Source organism: Suillus subaureus, assembly GCF_016647635.1.
Source record: "Suillus subaureus strain MN1 chromosome Unknown BJ212scaffold_18, whole genome shotgun sequence".
NCBI lineage: Eukaryota > Fungi > Basidiomycota > Agaricomycetes > Boletales > Suillaceae > Suillus > Suillus subaureus.
The window spans coordinates 741,970-755,610 of NW_024538574.1; the positions used below are offsets into that span (position 1 = coordinate 741,970).

The 13,641-nt window shown below is 48.0% G+C and overlaps 6 protein-coding genes across 6 annotated transcripts; 3 read left to right on the forward strand and 3 right to left on the reverse strand.

Annotated features, from left to right (window-relative positions):
- Positions 1 to 27: 27 nt before the first annotated feature.
- On the reverse strand, positions 28 to 2,261 carry BJ212DRAFT_1481522 (vacuole effluxer Atg22 like-domain-containing protein; the record flags this gene model as incomplete). The annotated part of the gene is made up of 13 exons (XM_041340269.1): positions 28 to 153; positions 207 to 248; positions 299 to 395; positions 446 to 469; positions 526 to 599; positions 652 to 819; positions 859 to 948; positions 996 to 1,158; positions 1,210 to 1,310; positions 1,367 to 1,584; positions 1,636 to 1,766; positions 1,806 to 1,949; positions 2,011 to 2,261. The coding sequence occupies 13 exons, from the start codon at positions 2,259 to 2,261 to the stop codon at positions 28 to 30; spliced, it is 1,629 nt and encodes a 542-aa protein (XP_041192700.1).
- A 561-nt stretch (positions 2,262 to 2,822) lies between these two features.
- Positions 2,823 to 5,073, reverse strand: BJ212DRAFT_1272740 (MFS general substrate transporter; the record flags this gene model as incomplete). Its single annotated transcript, XM_041331033.1, has 13 exons — positions 2,823 to 3,044; positions 3,104 to 3,200; positions 3,252 to 3,275; positions 3,337 to 3,410; positions 3,464 to 3,631; positions 3,684 to 3,761; positions 3,810 to 3,883; positions 3,936 to 3,973; positions 4,026 to 4,126; positions 4,183 to 4,400; positions 4,453 to 4,768; positions 4,824 to 4,843; positions 4,902 to 5,073. 13 exons carry the CDS (start codon positions 5,071 to 5,073, stop codon positions 2,823 to 2,825), a joined length of 1,602 nt encoding a protein of 533 aa, XP_041192701.1.
- Positions 5,074 to 6,253: 1,180 nt separating this feature from the next.
- Positions 6,254 to 8,008, reverse strand: BJ212DRAFT_1447359 (uncharacterized protein; the record flags this gene model as incomplete). The annotated part of the gene is made up of 3 exons (XM_041338390.1): positions 6,254 to 6,531; positions 6,556 to 7,611; positions 7,996 to 8,008. The coding sequence occupies 3 exons, from the start codon at positions 8,006 to 8,008 to the stop codon at positions 6,254 to 6,256; spliced, it is 1,347 nt and encodes a 448-aa protein (XP_041192702.1).
- A 134-nt stretch (positions 8,009 to 8,142) lies between these two features.
- On the forward strand, positions 8,143 to 9,880 carry BJ212DRAFT_1447360 (uncharacterized protein; the record flags this gene model as incomplete). The annotated part of the gene is made up of 5 exons (XM_041338391.1): positions 8,143 to 8,461; positions 8,522 to 8,673; positions 8,702 to 8,815; positions 8,861 to 9,517; positions 9,566 to 9,880. The coding sequence occupies 5 exons, from the start codon at positions 8,143 to 8,145 to the stop codon at positions 9,878 to 9,880; spliced, it is 1,557 nt and encodes a 518-aa protein (XP_041192703.1).
- A 1,557-nt stretch (positions 9,881 to 11,437) lies between these two features.
- BJ212DRAFT_1358606 (uncharacterized protein) lies at positions 11,438 to 11,855 on the forward strand. The gene has a single exon (XM_041335821.1). It carries the CDS (start codon positions 11,485 to 11,487, stop codon positions 11,833 to 11,835), a length of 351 nt encoding a protein of 116 aa, XP_041192704.1. The 5' UTR covers positions 11,438 to 11,484; the 3' UTR covers positions 11,836 to 11,855.
- A 110-nt stretch (positions 11,856 to 11,965) lies between these two features.
- Positions 11,966 to 12,986, forward strand: BJ212DRAFT_1273023 (uncharacterized protein; the record flags this gene model as incomplete). The annotated part of the gene is made up of 2 exons (XM_041331058.1): positions 11,966 to 12,582; positions 12,662 to 12,986. The coding sequence occupies 2 exons, from the start codon at positions 11,966 to 11,968 to the stop codon at positions 12,984 to 12,986; spliced, it is 942 nt and encodes a 313-aa protein (XP_041192705.1).
- Between the last annotated feature and the right edge of the window lie 655 nt (positions 12,987 to 13,641).

A 13,641-nucleotide genomic window follows, 5' to 3' on the forward strand; every position in this document is an offset into this window, starting at 1 on the left:
AAAGAACGAAAATCTATAACGATCGCTCTAGTGTATATGCTTGCGCTGCTCAGCCGCCCACCTCACAGCATCCCTCCGCCCCTTCGTGATATCAACCCCGAACCAGATCACCACAGAGGCAGCTGTGCACATCGCAAAGAGGAACGGGAACCCCTGCCAGTTATTCCCGTCTTGTCGATGATAACCTGTATGACATTGGGCCCTACCATGGAAGAGGCGCGGTTGGACAGACCGAAGAGACCGAAGAACTAGTTAATGTAAGCGAGCGCGATGGGAGCGAGGAAGCCGAAATACGCACCATGTTATCAAAACCTGGCGGACTAAGCTCAGCCATCATTGTCAGAGAGTACGCGTAATAGGGCGCCTGGAAGAGGCCAAACATCACATTGTACGCCCTGATGAGAATATAAAAACACAACGAGACAAACGCAGAGTTTTGACAAACCAGAACTCCCATACGTTATGGAACCTAATACACTCCTTAGAAGGATGATAATGACATGAAACAAGTTGAACGACACTGACCCAAGTTTTTCTGTCCATATTCCGATCATTCCCCATAGCGGAATCAAAATTGTGACAACATTCGTGACCACAAACTATGCCATTGACAGTCAAGTAAAGAGAGCATGACAACGTAGTAATACACACCATCTTCTTCGTGCTAATCTTCCAATATCTCTGAATGTACCAAAAGGCGAGAGTGCTGATTGTCGAAGTAATCGCCTGGGACAAGCCCAGGTAGGTATTTTGCAGGAACGAGAAACTGAACTTGTCGTTCTGACATATGGCAACGAGGGTTCCAGTAGTATTGAGCCCCTGTCCAAAAAGATGTCAGATGCGGCTTGAGATATCGACAGTTAAACAGTACGTCTGCAAGAAGAAAGTAGGAGAACAGATACACAAATGTGTAGGGAGATGCTTGTACGTTCTCAGCGCAGCCCAGATCTAATGATTGCATAAGCAAAAGTTACGGTATCTAGCTAGATCCTTACCTGCTTCCATCCAATGGTCAAGTAATGTTCACCTTTAGGCAGTTTGGGGCCTGGCCTGGGTTCCTGGAAGACAACTCGAAGGTTCTCAGCAGGAAGCTCAGAAAGACTAGCCAATGCATACTCACACCACCAGATACCTAATACCACCCAATACGTGTTGACACTACGCATCAATCGATACAACAAATGGAACTCGCAAGCGATAGAAACTCACACCACAATCACATAATTGTCTACCTTGGGGTTGTTCGCCATTGGCAGCAAAAGCGCCAAGTTCAGCAGTAGTGTGGTTACAAATCCGATATTGCTATGAACCTGCACAAAACATAGTCAGCCTCCCATGGTAACACGACGCCTTACGCATGACGCACAGTAAATATATCAGTAATCCTATTCTTTTCCAACGACTCTTCTTGCTCGTAAACTTCAGGAGGAATCTCGCCGTTTTCATACTTCTCTCTAGACTGGCGTGCATGTGGTGTATTTTGTGCGAGGCGAGGGAATAGAGCGGCATAGAAAACCAGAGTGATGCTGTATGAGACGAAACCGATGATGTACAGAACCATCGCAAGGACCCATCGTTTTGGTGCTGATGCACAAACGATCAGACTTCAGAAAACACGTGGCACTGGAAGCTCACTGGTAAGTGCCATACAAGCATATTGTGCAGCCCAGCACACTATTGTGATAGCGAACAGCAACCACCGTCCGAATGTACCATAGTCAGCAGCAGAACCGATGGTAGATAATATAGCTGTCATGATAGCGAAACTAACACCACTTGCAGTCAGCACTACGCTGGAAACTGACTTTGTTCCGCTACCCCAGGGAACTACGCATTGGCCAGACGCAGTATCTGCAAGACATGATGAGCCAGGACCTGCGACGGAATCATAGCCCGCCTGCTGTGGCGAGCCCTTGGAACAGGGTCTGTGTATAGCCCAAACCGACACCCTGGTTGGATGGCACGTGAAATGAGCACAGTGGGGGATACACGAATACCTGATCGACTGACATTGCCACCGTTAGAGTATACTGATGTTTAACTTGGTCAAGGAATAGCAAGGAGGAAGCACGTGTATTAGAACGCACGGTAGTAGCTCCACAACTCCTTCTGGTTACAAGCGGTTCATTCTTGCTAATGGACGAAATAGCAATTTGGTTCGCGTTCAGGTCAGACGAGTCGTCTAACTTGATCTCCACAACCTGTTTTACATCAGTGTGGAAGGCAGGAGCTAGATTTTCCGATGGAGGTGATGTGGACATGGCAGTCGAGAACGAGCTCGAGAGACCGAACAAAGATGCGTGATTGAGGCCATGTGTGCTGTCTTTGGTATTTAATGGTTGCACGTACCTTATGGGGCTTAGCAGGACTCGGCGTAATCAGTAATAGTAATCATCAATGCTCACTTCTAATTTGAGCTTTGTTTCCTGGCAAGCCTATCGTCCCCCATCTTTTCAAGAAGAGATATAGAAATCGGATACGCGAAAGTATAAACCGATATAGCACAAATTATCAGGCCAGCTTGACGGAACGTTAACTTGAACATCCGAGTCGTACGTTGATGGACTTCGAATTCATTCTCGATCCGAACAATTAGTTGCAGGTGGCTGTGCCTCAAGTCAGGGTAGACTGCAGCAATGTTGGGAGGACGATCGGACGGCCTTTGAAGTGACTCGAATGACATGATTCCGCCTGTTCTATCTGCATCCTGGCCAATGTTGTTTCCTTGGTAGACGGACGTCGGATGTTGTATCCTGTCAGACATGATGGATATATCAGAAATGCCCGAAGTCACTCCGAAGAGCACATATACAACGATCGTTCTATTGTGTGTGCCTGCGCTGCTCAGCCGCCCACCTCACAGCATCCCTCCGCCCCTTCGTGACATCAACCCCAAACCAGATCACCGCTGAAGCAGCCGTACACAACGCAAAGAGGAACGGGAACCCCTGCCAGTCATTCCCCGTCTTGTTGATAATAACCTGGATGACATTGGGTCCTACCATAGAAGAAGCGCGGTTGGACAGACCAAACAGACCGAAGAACTGGTCGACGTAAGCCGAACGCAATGAGATGGGAAGTGCGACGAAGCCAAGATACACACCATGTTATCAAAACCGGGCGGACTAAGCTCGGCCATCATTGTCTGGGAGAATGCGTAGTAAGGCGCCTGGAAAAGGCCGAACACAATGTTGTATGCCCTGAGAAGAACATAAAAACACGGTAGGAAAAAAAATGTATTTTTGACGAACCAGAACTCCCAGACATTATGGAACCTAATGTACGTGTTAGAGAGAGTGACGACGAGTGGAAAAAAACTAGTTGAATGACACCGACCCAAGTTTTTCTGTCCATATTCCAATCATACCCCATAGCGGAATTAAAATCGTGACAACATTAGTCACCACGAACTATATCGTTGACAGTCAGATAAATAAGTGCGTGAAAAACTAGTATTGCACACCATCTTCTTCGTGCTAATCTTCCAATATCTCTGGATGTACCAGAAGGCGAGAGTACTGACAGTCGAGGTGATCGCCTGTGACAGGCCCAAGTAGGTATTTTGCAGGAACGAGAAACTAAACTTGTTGTTCTGGCAAATAGCAACGAGGGTTCCGGTGGTATTCAGCCCCTGTCCAAGAAAATGTCAGGCGTGGCTTGGGAGATAGGCAACCAAACAGTACATCTGCGAGAAGGAAGAAGGAGAACAGGTACACGAAAGTGTAGGGAAGATGCTTGTATGTCTTCAGCGTGGCCCAGATCTGATATTCGTGAGTCAGTTTCTCAGGAATATTTTGTCAAATACTTACCTGCTTCCATCCAATCGTCATGTAGTGTTCGCCTTCAGGTAAACTAGGGCCTGGCCTGGGTTCCTGGAGGACAACTCGAGGGTTCTTAGCAGGGAGCATACTAGAGATAAGCTACAATATGCTCACACCACCAGATGCCAAGTACCACCCAGTACGTGGTGACACTACGCGTCAATCAATACAACAACTCAAATACTTGATTGACAAGAAGCTTACAGCACGAGGACATAGTTGTCTACCTTGGGGTTGTTCGTCATCGGCAGCAAAAGCGCTAAGCTCAGCAATAAGACGATTATGTACCCGACATTACCATGAGCCTGTATGGAAAGATCGTTAGCTTCCGACGACAAAAGGCATAGCCCCTACAACGCACGGTAGAGATATTACTGATCCTATTCTTTTCCAGAGATTCCTCTTGCTCGTAAACTTCAGGAGGAATCTCGCCGCTTTCGTACTTCTCTCTCAACTGGCGTGCATGTGGGGTATTGCGTGCGAGGCGAGGGAATAGAGCGGCATAGAAAACAAGAGTCGCGCCGTATGATACGAAACCGATAATGTAAAGAACCATAGCAAGGACCCATCGATTCGGCGCTGCACAGAACGATCAGACGCCACAGGAAAAACGAGACGCCCGGAAACCCACTGGTAAGTGCCATACATGCATACTGTGCAGCCCAGCATACCACTGTAACAGCCAACAGCAACCACCGTCCGAACGTGCCGTAGTCAGCAGCAGAACCAACGGTAGTGAATAAGGCTGTCATCATAGCGAAACTGATGCCATTCGCGATCAACACCACACTAGGAACTGACTTTGTGCCATTACCCCAAGGAAGTACACATTGGCCGGAAGCAGTTGTTGCAAGGCATGACGAGCCAGGACCTGCGATGGGATCATATCCCGCTGCTGTGGCAAGCCCCTGGAACAGAGTTTGTGTATAGCCCAGAGGACCGACACCCTAATTGTATAGCATAAATTAGAAGAACGAACCCAATAACATTCGATAAACTCACATTGTCACCATTGTAGTACACTGACGTTGAGGTTTGTTGGAAAATGACAAGGGATTATGCACGTGTACCGGAACTCACGGTAATAGCTCCACAACTCCCTTCTGGTCACGAGCGGCTCATCCTTGCTGATGGACGAAATAGCAATCTGGTTCGCATCCCGGTAAGATGATTCGTCTGACTTGATGTCCTCGACCTGTTTTACGTCAGTGTGGAGCGCGCTGGGCACGAGGGATGGAGGTGACGCGGACATGGCCAAACCCGATAAGCAGTGTGAAACTGGAAGGAATTTAGTATCACGGCTGGGCAAGTGAATTGTCAATTTCACGTGTTATACCTCCGGCGGGACGGTGTACTTAAGGTGAGGGTCAAAGACAGGTGATTTTGCACTATATCCGTTTTGGGGGTTTCAACTCCTCGGAAAGCAGGCCACTCTTGAGCGCTTGAGCAGCTCTCATGGCTACCTGAGATATTGTCCAGAGATTGTTGTCATTTCGGATCTACGCTTGAGTTAACGAGTGTTGCCACACCTGAGGCTTCTCAAAAGATTCTCTAATCAGAACAAGCGTGAACAGGCCAATTTAATGTGCTCTCTATATTATGTACATGTGCATGCCGGATGAATTATGGTCAAGCGTACCTTATTTGGGGGCTTATCACAAGGTTGATGGTCACAAGGGTCTCCAAGTCGGCTGCTGCATCCCAGCACTCACTTCTGAATCGAGCTTTGTTCCCTGGGAAGGGCTTGAAGCCTATCGTCCAACGTCTTTGCAGGAAGAGAAATTAGATATCGGGGAATGCCTATCTTCATTCGACTAGTCTGCCCAGGAGAGACTAGAGGGCATCCGAATTGAAATCGTCTCCCCTAGGAAGGACTCGGTAATAAGAGGGCTCCGATAAAGTTCGAATAGAGGTAGTTGCAGGTGGCTGTGCAAACCTATTTGTTTCTGGACCACCACGAGCACTGCTGAAGGCGTTTGGATTCCCTTTGCAGCGACTCGAACGCTGGCGGGCCGCGGATCGAACAGCACTAGTACTACTAGTACTGAGAGGATCCGCTCTGCATCGGTCGGACAACGTACGTTGTTTTTGCGGTAGATGGAAGCCAAATCATGGTGCGTATTGATATTTGCACTCCTTAGTTTCATAGTTTTTGAGCAAAGACGAACCAAGCACTCCAAACAGCTTGAGGTTATTAGTTGTGCTGTGTTTCTGCTTCAGCAGCAGTAACCACCAGCACTTAACCCTTACAAAGGCTGAATGACGGTTGTAATTTGCAATCGGAGCACTCAATATTATATAGTATTATGCTTTTGCTAGCCCTAGCCCTACTTTAACTAATTTACTGACAATTTACACTGTTCTTTCTAGGCGTGATTTAGCAAGTGACCGACAGCTTCCAAGTACTCCTTTTGCACTACCTCCCCTCTGTGCTAGGGTATCAAGCTACAGGTCTCTAACGCCATTTGGTGGCATCTATAACCGTACTCGGCGTCTGCCAGTAATTGCTTCAGGAGCTGCTGTTCCTCGTCTTCCAGGTCCGCCATGAGTTCTCTATATGGCCCAAAACATTTGTTTTTCTCTTTACTCAACACCTGTCTCGCCACATGTTCCCTCCATGCTTCCCAGACTCTTGTATCATTTGGGATCATGCACTCCAAGATCTTTTTCGGCTTGAAGTTTCTGGACGATTTCTTTGATATGTCGACGCCTGCGTGCAAGACGAAGCATGCACATGCCGCTTGCGACCCTCTGTTGGGGAGCGCAAATTTGGTGATTGGTGGTTTATCGAGTGATTTCCACAGTAGATCTGTCTGGATCTTCTCGTTCTCTAGTGACGACAGAAACGAATTGTATGCCCAAGACACCGCAAGTGACGACAGGAACATGATCTGGCCCATCAACGTTGCTCGAGGAATGAAAAGGAGTTGGATAAGAAACTGTGACAGGAGTAGAAGGGAGCAGATCCCGACGGCGTTGAACATTTCACCGCCACCCATGTCCAGCACGAGTTTGCCCTTGGTTATTGCCGCGACCTCTTTCTCTGCGCCCTTCAAGATGACAATGTCATTGTGCATCAAAAGAAAACCATCTCCCCGCGGTGCATAGGACGAAGGTTTGATAAGCTGGAAATGTGGCTTCCCTGAACCGATGACGAAGCAAGCCAGGCCATTCGATACCATGCCCAGGACGATCAGCCCAAATGCGAGCCAATCACGAACGAATGCGCAAACGAGGCATGTTGTCAGACTGCTGGTGATAGGTATAGCAGCACACAGGGCATGATAAACTTTCATCGTCGGTACGTCGCCACCTTGCTTCAATTTCACGTCGTTGACATCTATGATGCTTACCGACCCTGGTGCAGTTATTCTTCCTCCGAGATGGATCTTCTCCTTGGCTTCCTTTGCCTTTTGGGCTGTGAGGTATGCGAGGTGCCCTGTAGTCACCATATCTGTACCAGAAAACACTCCAATGAAGCGAGGTCCATCCTTCCCATCCAGTCCAAACATTTCTTCTGGCGTTGGATTGGGTCCAGGAAAGATGCCATCCCAGAATCTAGACTTCGCCAACTGCCCAAATTTCTTGGCAATAATATAGCTTCCAGGAGAGTTGTACCACCCAAGCCAACGCCTGCCTTGGTAAAGATGGACAGTGGACATCGCGGAGAGGGCTTCTTCTCCGCCGAAGAACCCCATGACACCTCCAGTGTCGAGGGTGAAGGACACCTTGTTTAGCGGCGAATTGATGGACATTCTGGAATACTTGGGTGCTGCACCACCTAGGATTTCTCCAATCTTATATGTGCTACATCCGAAGGCAATCCCGCAGTTCCTGTGAAACTCTCAAATTGACCGCGATTCCTCTACGGGAGCTTGCGGGCCTGGGCGCTCACAAAATAACAGCAGACCTAATTGGAAATCTATAATATGATATGTACTGCAGTAGTACAGCACGTTGCATGGAGAATGTTGATGTGAATTACTTCAATGATTTCGCCGTTTCATCGAAGACCCGTCTAAAGAAAATGGTGCCATCACGGAAACGGTGAACAGATGAGAAGAGGCAGTCCTGAATCCTGAATCCAAGTGCGCGAGATGATAGATAGAAAGCATTGCATGCCATCGCACCTGAGCACGTTTCACACTGCGCTCAGTGCCATAATTTTGGGGACTTATATATGGCATCGAGAGATTGATCCGTCAGGCAAACTCCGAACATCGATGGGCGCTGGCGTAAGTTTGATTTGGAGCTTTTGGTCTGCTACCGCCTCGACCGTGCCGAACCTGTCACGATTTGTTGATCACTTTCAGTGAACCAGATGGCATCTCCAGGTTTTGCATTCATCCCCCGAAATATTTCCAAAGGTGGGAAACACCAAGGCACTTCTACTCACGGACTCTCCTCACATAAATCGGAATCGACACCTGCCATCGACAGGGAATCAGCGTACCCAGGACCGTCCGTGAGCGACAAAGGAAAATGGAAAGTGTCTGAACCGTCGGCAAAACCAGTCTACAACGAGAAAAATATATCTATTCTTGTCGTTCTCGCGTTTTCGGACTATGCTCTTTGGCTTGACTCAGATCTGAGGAGGAAAACCGAAGAGTCTCTTCAGAGCGAGGAGTATGATGCTGGATGTATGTTCTATTTTTTCTTCTTTCGTACGCGTATCAGGCAGGGTTTATGTATTCATGCAGTTTTACCTCTCAGCTACTTGATGCGTCGCGCTTTTGGTAGAGAGAACTTGGGTCAAGAATATATGCCGACTGAAGCAAACACGGTAAAAGCAATTCGGACCTACGCTGGCGATGTGCTTGAGGTTAGAATGCTTGTATCTGCTCCATCTGCAGTCTGCATGGTACCCTTCCTGGAAACAGGAGAGGAGCTCGATTGGCGGTTATGAAGTACGGAGGAAGGATTGGTCAACATTATTGGATAACACAACTCGTGAATTCACTCGGGGTCAATGGGATGATCATACTATTTACATGGTAGGTACGTCCCTTTGACAGAGGGCCATAACCTGACGATCGTAGGAAAATATACCTGCACAATATCACACAATACCTGGCATCATTCGATTTGCGCAAGGGTTACTGTCTCGATGTCCAGGATCATCGGCCCCGATTCCAATCCAAAATGTCACACTTCCCTCACACCACTTAGATAAAATCGAGGACCGTCCAAAATGTAAAGGCTTCGCACTAGTTACTCTATGTAACGCAGAGTTATGTCAGATTTTTCTTGAATCATGGCCTTGGACGCGGCCATTCCAACCTGCCGAATCAGACGACTCTAGTCTCGCTGAAGATAACTTGGAGACCAAAGAAGCCTCGAAGTTCGGGTTTCGCACTCTACCAAAAGCGTGCTGGGATAGATTGAACGAGGAGTATCTCGCTTACCGCCAGAAATTGATCAACGAGTTAGCGGATGCCAACGAACCCCCACACATCTCACCTGACCCCGATGTACAGGACGTCGCTGATGGCGTTTTGGAAGACACCCCTCCCCCGCCTAGGAACGTAACAACTATGTACTCACCGTACCCCTTCGGCTGTCTTGTCTTTGCCCGAAATCTGCATCTCGAAACAAATAAGACCACCCTTCGAGCGCTATTCGCTACTGCATTCGGGTCGTCCCCTGTAAACCCCGCTGGGATCGACTACGTCGATTTCAACAAAGGAATGGACTCTGTAAGTCTTAAAATATTTCATAAGTATCCACCCTTACAACATCGTCAGTGCTATCTTCGGCTTGCCTCGCCTGAGCATGGACGTATTTTAGTCGATCACTTCTCTGGCCAGCCTGTGGTACAGTCTCACGGCCTTGACGACATAGGCAAGACTCCTGGAACGTCCCAAAAGGCCATCTCAACGGAAATCATCGAAGGGAAAAAGGAGGAAGTTTATTGGGAGAAAGTTCCAGAGAAAGTCAGACGACAGGCTGTGGAGAAAGTAATGAAGGCTCTCAATGGCAAACAACCATCGGCTCCCGTGCACACTGCATACGAGCACTCCGAGGAAAGCAGGCCGCGGAAAAAGAGAAATCGCGGCTAATTTTGTAATGTTGGAATCATTCCCCGACTCTCGACGTTAGTGGAAGAGGGCTCTTGTCCAACGCGGTCGGTTTCCCATCTCCCAAAAGCCCTGCCAGCTACGCCCGTGTTCGGGCCTTTTCGGTTGCAATCATTTGACACCTTATTTGTTATAGTTGTCTTTGTGTCTGTCATCTAGTCCTCGCTGAGTCCCTTTATCCGTTGTGCATGCCTTGGTGGGCCACTCCTGCATGGTGTCTTGAGCTTTCCGTTATGAGGTGTTCTAGAGTTTCGCGTTGACCTCTCTGCTGACATCCTTGTCCGGTGCCTGGGTCTTGCCACGGTAATCGAAAGTAAACAATTTTTTGTTCCGCCTCAGCATCGACATAAAACAGCACACACAAACTATACAGCATCAACTCGGTTTGCCATTTTCAATTCTTCCGCCTTTAGCCGAATTCAAGTCATCCTCGGTCCTATTGGAAGAGCCAACGACCGAAGGAGTGTCCATCGACAAGGCTTCAGCGAGGGTGTGGAGGTTACATCATTTCCCTGACTGTCAGACTCACTGGCCCATTATAAATTTTTGTTTGGTGGTGAATCCCAACAGTTTTGGTTAGTCTGTTGAGAATCTAGGTTGGTACGCACCTCGAAGATGTATCTTAATGTATAGGACACGTCTAATTCCCTGTTTCCCGGGGATCTGAATTGATCGTGCGCCGGAGCTATCGCCGTGATACAGTACACGCGTTCAACCTTTGTTGCTTGACCCACATGTTGACATCCAGGTCATCGAGCGAGGGTACACCCCGAGCACCATCTCGCACTGGTATTGCTACCACGCATGGTTCGGTGCATCCAGCTCCATAAGATAATCCCTGAAACGAACGAATTGACCACGCCTTAACAGAAACAAATTCATCACGTTTGCGATGCATTAATCGATCAACTTGAAGTTGTCACCAAGGTGAGCATCTTTGAGGTCATGTTGATCAGGTCGCGTCATTTGCTCAATTGACGCACGTACAGCCAGACATCACTCCGATAATTCACACCTGCAAACTCACTCGACTTCTGACCCTGTTTCTCATTGGCTTTACTTGATTGACAGATAGCGGTCGGTCTGTGCATCGTGCAAGGATATGTGTGCAGTACAAGGAGGTTAGGCTCTCTGACTTTCAATGATCACCATCCTGACATGTGCACTTTTAGTATTGCTGCACTGCAATGCGATGTAAATCGACAGTGCACCAGATACGCATAAATGCCGCGTCACGCGACCGCATCTCCATCATGAAATCAAATGCATCAAAAGCTATGATCATAAGATTTGATCTACGTGCTCATCGTATCAAAACGCATTCGTCGTACGTATTTTACACAATCACTCTTTGCTACACATGTTCTACACATACACTTTTCGTTCTCTGTTCCGACAGGTTTATTTTATTCTGGTATCCCCAAAACGAACTCTCCTCAGTCTCTCAATCCGAAGACCGAGGTGAGTATTAGCATTTACATTTACCGATACATATCTTCATTCTCACGACCTACTACATACTTCTCCTTTCGTTTCTAGTCCGAGCCTCTCTTCATTTGAGACTAGCCTTCCTGTCCCTGCCTCCTATGGCAGCTTCTTCCAAACCGACAGATGAAAAAACCGATCTCTACAACCGCAATTTGACGAGTCGAAAATACGCCCTTTTCGGAATGACATGCTCAAATATCTTCAGCTGCTCATGCATCGTTGCAGGTACTGTCACTTTAGCCAAACGCGGAGTCTCGGGAGTTGCTGTGGCTAACTTCAGTCCTCGGGAGGGGGAGATATTGGCCCTGACGCTTAACTTAATCGTCATGTTATGCACCGAGTCCATAGGCTTCGTACACAGCATCTCATTGCGCTCTGCGCTGGCCTCAGAGTCTCGGTTTTGTTTCAACACCAATCTGGGCCTCCCTCATCATACGTTCTGGTCTTGAATCGGAGAGGGCCTTATCTGACTGTTTCTGCCTCGTCATTTTTTGGTCAGGGGGTGGTGCCATCGCAGGGTTACCTCTTCTCATTTTGGGCATTGCACTCCTCCTCCAGGTGATGATCGCATTGTCAGGGATGCGGGCCGTCAAAATATTGACGTGGAGCTCCTCACCTTTCGACTTGACCGCCGCACTGGTCCACCACATGCAATTGACCCCTGTTACTATGCGGTCCATGCGTTGTGTGTCTGACCTAGACACGTATGGAGGTCCAGCGATGCCATCAGGGATACAACCCTCTGCGTGGCATACTCGCCCCAGCATCCGGAAATTTGTTATTTTTCTTTGGGTGACCGTTGCAGCATGCACTGGATGGGCCGCACTCGTCATGTATTTTGGGGACAAATTCGTCAAGATGAAAACATTGTCTAACAATCCGCTAACCCCACACACGTGGTCGTTCTTGCCCAACGATGCGCTATCCACTTTTATCTCGTATGATATGCCTGGTGTCAATGACACTAAGGTGTGGATTCTGCTCTTTGTCAATATAGCAGTTATCCAGGGGCCATTGACGCTTGGGCTACATTGCTCGGAGCTCATCGCGAATGTCATTCGAGACGAGAGACAGTGGAGATGCGCTACCGGAAGGAAGGGACTTAGAGCCGCGACGAACCCGTTGAAGACGATTTTCACTCATCCAATTTGTCTCGTACTTTTCATCGCGAAGCCTTTCCTGCGTGAGTTATTCCTGTCTAGTATTTTTATCGGTGTTATTGAAAGCCATCCTTGACGATCAGGCTGAATGTTTGGGCTTTCATTCTTATTAGAGTCATACATGGTCTCTGACAGCCAGATGGGACAGTGGGAAGTACTCATGTTCCCTGCCCAGGCTCGTACTCACTGCCTATGTTAAACTGCTACAACATTCTCACACCCTCGTGCAGATCTGGAACTTATGCATAGCGCTGTTTATATTTGCCTGTTTCTTCACTTTCGTCGCACTGCGCCGACCGCGTGGCTCCCAGCCGGCTGCATATGGTCACGTCCAGCCATTCGCTAACCGAGTGGACGAGTGGTCGCCTGTGATGTGGTGGGGACACAAGAAGGACGGAATCCTATATTGTCATGCTGGTAGGGTACTTATCTGTTCATGATGATGCTGTATTGACACTTTCACAAAGGAACGAGCGACCACCCGCTGCCGGATGTGAAGATGGACTGCGTTTATGCTGGTTCCAGTGATGGGTTTCTGGTACTGTAAGAATGATGAATAGCGGCAAGTGCGAAAGGGGTATGTGGACCGCTTGTAGGATGCATGGGTAGTAGAGTTGGAGGATCGTAAAAGAATGCAATATGATGAGGAACGGGGCGAGTCCCGATAGAAAATAATATGCTTGCTGAATAATGATTGCGAAATGGGATTCTGATACTCGCTATTTTATTACCTAGAAGTAAGGACTGTACATGGGCTACTTATGCTTGTGAAACAGTAAAGATTCTCGGGTATGACTAGGCTGAACAATTATGTGGAAACGGAGGCAGAAGGGAGTGACACCTGACAGGGTAGAGTAGTAATGATGAGTAAGAGGGCAAGAAAATTAAATGAGCGGGTGTAAGAATGGGTATCGTGTAGACAGAAAGACGAGAGTTATTTGACAGATTCCAGACGAGTGGGCTGCGAATGAGGTGATAGTGACGAGAAAAGGTTTGAGTGGGTCGGTCCCGCACCTGCTGCACAAGCTCATATGTTTCCGCAAAGTGGTACAGCGTATCCAGAAAAATAAGTTTCGAGATCGGATGTCCAGACTT

Excerpts from the sequence above, each read along its gene's own strand:
- BJ212DRAFT_1358606 (XM_041335821.1), top strand. The coding sequence starts at position 11,485 with ATGGCAGCTTCTTCCAAACCGACAGATGAAAAAACCGATCTCTACAAC.